The 4,322-nt window shown below is 40.1% G+C and overlaps 1 protein-coding gene across 1 annotated transcript in view; it reads right to left on the reverse strand.

Annotated features, from left to right (window-relative positions):
• Positions 1–1,273: 1,273 nt before the first annotated feature.
• The window catches only part of LOC106869035 (serine protease 33), a 24,541-nt gene continuing 21,492 nt past the window's right edge, over positions 1,274–4,322 (reverse strand). The window contains exon 7 of the mRNA XM_014914538.2: positions 1,274–1,496. Within this exon, the coding sequence (XP_014770024.2) occupies positions 1,341–1,496 (156 nt within the window). The 3' untranslated portion in view covers positions 1,274–1,340. The remainder of the gene's footprint in view (positions 1,497–4,322) is intronic.

Here is a 4,322-nt window from a genome sequence, read left to right on the forward strand (position 1 = left end):
CAGATTTTTTTGTTTTAGATTGGGTGGTATTGAACCCAATGCTCTGATGACAATAATTATTATAATTACTTAAGGCAGAAAACTGGTGGAATCGTTAGCATGCCAGGAAAATTGCTTGGCATCATTTCGTCCATCTTCATGTTCTGAGTTCAAATATTGCCGAAGTGGACTTTCCTTTCATCCTTTCAGGGTAGATAAAGTAATAATAATAATAATAATCCTTTCTACTATAGGCACAAGGCGTGAAATATGGGAGTAGGCGATAAGTCAATTACATCGACCCCAGTGTTATTGACCCCGAAACGATGAAAGGTAAAGTTGACCTCGTCAGAATTTGAACTCCGAACATAGCGATGGGTGAAATACCACTAAGCATTTCGTCCAGCGTGCTGACAATTCTGCCAGTTTGTTGCCTTAATAATGATAATAATAATCATAATAATAATAATAATAATAATAATGTTTTCAAAAAACATGAAATCCAAAGTTGATTAAGGGTGAATTTGTACTCAGAACATAGAGTTGGAAGAAACATTAATCATTTCTTCTGATGCTCTAATGTTTCTGGCAGCTTGCTGCAACAACCACCACCACAACAACAACAATAATAACAATCCTATCTAGTAAAGGCACAAGGCCTGAAATTTGGGGGGAGGTGGGTTCTAGTCGATTACATTGACCCCAGTGCTTGACTGGTACAAAGTTGATGTGTGCAGCATTTGAACTCAGAACATAAGGACAGACAAAATACTGCTAAATATTTCATCTGGCATTACCCTTTAGTTTCTAGCAGCTTGATGCCTTGAAAACTACAGTAATAATAATGACAATAATAATAATAATAATTATAATAATGTGCATTATTTACATTTTTTTTTTTTTTTTTTTTTTTTCTTTTCAAAGTTTCAGCTCAGAGCTGCGGCCATGCTGATGCACCACCGTGGCATTATTTACATTTGATGGATATTTGTCCTCATCTTGTTTGTTGTTAACACAACGTTTCGGCTGATATACCCTCCAGCCTTCATCAGGTGTCTTGGGGAAATTTTGAACCTGGGTTCTTATTCCTAAGGTATTTTTCGATATTATTATTATTATTATTATTATTATTATTATTATTATTATTATTATTATTATTCAGGTCGCTGCCTGGAATCGAACTCGGAATCTTGGGGGTTAGTAGCCCATGCTCTTAACCACATTAATAATGTGGTTTTGTGGGATAGAATATCCTGCAATGACCTAAAATGATGACAAAAATAGTTTTAAGAAAACTAATTTTTTTATTTCTTTAAAAAAAATAACAAAACTGGGAGAAAGAGTAAAAGACTGAAAGATCTTCAGTTAATGGTTTGTTGAATCCAGTTTAAATAATGTCGTACATTTGTGTAGACACCAGGGGAATGAGGTCTGGAACATCCCATTCCATAAGAGACAATACCAGTCAGTACCCAACGATTGTTTGATGGACATATCAAGGGTCCTCCAGAATCTCCCTGAAAAAAAACAACAAAATCCATTAAAAGGTTAAAGGTTAACAGAAGCCATATAACATAAGGTTGTATCAGATGTAAATCTTAGTGATAACATTTCAACTCAGAATATAAAATGGTGCAACTAAATGCTGCAAGCTGTTTTGCCCACTTCTCCCTTTCTCTGCCATTTCACTGTCTAGGGAAGCACTAGTAGTAGTAGTAGTAGTATTAGGTTGTTCTGAAATTAATGGCCGATTTCAGAAACAATTTTATTCTGGAAAAATTAACAATAGAAATGTTTTGATTAGTCAAAGTATGAGCCATGAACATCTATGCATTGCTGGCATCGATCAACGAGATTATTTATGCTTCGTTGCTAAGAAATCATTGAAAGCTGATTCCACCTCTGGTTTGGAACTGAAAGTTTTATCACTTAAGAACGTGTTTAAATGCTTAAAAAAAATGGTAGTCAGTGGGTGAACGATCAGGAGAATATGGAGAATGTGGTAAAGTCTCATATCCCAAGTCTGTGAGTTTCTGTAGCGTCATTCTTGCAACATGTAGCTTTGCATTACCATGGAGCAGAATTGGGCCACACTGATTCACCAATGCAGATCTCATCTTTTGCAAGTGAGTTGATTGCGGTAAGCCTCTGCTGTAATGCTCTGATTGGCTTCCAAAAAGCTGTAATGGACAACACCAATTGCAGACCACGGTGGAGCTGCAAATGGACCGCACCAACAGCAGACCACGGCACAGCTGTAAATGGACGACACCAACTGCAGACCACGGCGGAGCTGCAAATGGACGACACCAACTGCAGACCACGGCAGAGCTGCAAATGAATCACACCAACTGCAGACCACGGCAGAGCTGCAAAAGGACCACACCAACTGCAGACCACGGCAGAGCTGCAAATGGACTACTTCAATTGCAGACCACTGTGGAGCTACAAATGGACCACACCAACTGCAAACCACGGCAGAGCTGCAAATGGATCACACCAAATGCAGACCACGGCAGAGCTGCAAATGGAGCACACCGACTGCAGACCATGGCAAAGCTGCAAATGGACCACGGCAGAGCTGCAAATGGACTACATCAATTGCAGACCACTGTGGAGCTACAAATGGACCACACCAACTGCAAACCACGGCAGAGCTGCAAATGGATCACACCAAATGCAGACCATGGCAGAGCTGCAAATGGAGTACACTGACTGCAGACCACAGCAGAGCTGCAAATGGACCACACCAACTGCACACCACGGCGGAGCTACAAATGGACCACACCAACTGCAGACCACGGCAGAGCTGCAAAAGGACCACACCAACTGCAGACCACGGCAGAGCTGCAAAAGGACCACACCAACTGCAGACCACGACAGAGCTGCAAATGGACCACACCAACTGCAGACAATGGCAGAGCTGTAATGGACAACACCAGCTGCAGATCACAACAAAGCTGTAATGGAGAACAGTAATTGCTGTCCACAACCAAGCTGTAAGGGACAACACCAACTTCCAGACCACCAGACAGTCACCATAATACATGATCAAGCCATTGACATGATTGTTTACGATTACCATAAAGGATCCACTTTTAATCACAAGTCAGTATTTGGTCAAGAAAAGGAACATTAGTGCTTTGCAGAAAGAGCATCGAGCATACTTCGAAATGCCAAACTTTTTGATTTCCATTGAGGTCATGCTGTACCCATTAATCGAGCTTTTTCACTTTACCAATCTTCTGCGGATTGCATGAGACCGTTGCTATACCGACACCAAGTGCCTGAGACATTTCTCTGACATTTTGACGTGAGTTTTGTCCAACAATTGCTTTCAATTGTTCATTGTCAAGACTGCATAACTGTCCTCTACTTTCTTCATCTTCAAGGCTCTCATCACCACTACGGAGTTTCTGAAACCACCTTCGTACTGTGCGATCACTCATGGACCCCTCTCCCCATGCTCTGTTGATATTGGCAGCAGTTTGGGAGACGTTGGACCCAAGCTCGAACTCATGCAAGAAAAATAAGTGAAGGTCTTTTTCTGTCATGTTCATAATTAAGGGCGCCTATGCTTCAAGAATGTTTTCTGTCTGAAATAAGTAGAAAATTATTGAAGAGCATACATTAATTATTAAGTATGTTGAAATTCACCCAAAATATAATTAAAATTGTGAGAATTTACAAAAAAACAAAAGACAAAGATGGGTGAGTAAACAACAAACAGATGTATTAGTTTAACACTCGGAAAGTGAGAAAGTCTTTTACGTTTCGAGCCTACGCTCTTCGACAGAAAGGAACACAGAAATAAACAGAGAGAGAAAAATAGAAAAAGGTTTAGTGGCTAGCGATCTATCATGGCGAATTAAAATTATGTTTCAAAACACAACACTTAGAGCGGCCATTATTTTCAGAACAATCAAATAGTAGTAGTGGTAGTAGTAGTAATGCTGTTTTATCTTAATACGATGTCACCATGTCGTGCACATATGGTTGCAATGTATGTGCCTGGTGTACCCTTATCAGACGAGTAGTCATGATGGATGTACTGGGCTTTGTATATTTGTACCCCAGTGTCACTTTGATGGCATATGCTGCTCTCTCACTCAATAGTAATTACGATTTCAAATTCTGGCACCAGGCCAGCAGTTTTGGGGGAGGGGATAGGTTGATTACATTGACCCCCATGCTTGACCAGCATGTATTTTATTGACCCCAAAAGGATGGAAGGCAAAATTGACCTCAGTAGAATTTAAATCTATAGGGACGAAATGCTGCAATGCATTTTGGTCAGTGTGCCATCTTAATAGTAATGATGGCTTCAAATTCTGGCGAAATTT

Source organism: Octopus bimaculoides, chromosome 4, assembly GCF_001194135.2.
Source record: "Octopus bimaculoides isolate UCB-OBI-ISO-001 chromosome 4, ASM119413v2, whole genome shotgun sequence".
Taxonomy (NCBI): domain Eukaryota; kingdom Metazoa; phylum Mollusca; class Cephalopoda; order Octopoda; family Octopodidae; genus Octopus; species Octopus bimaculoides.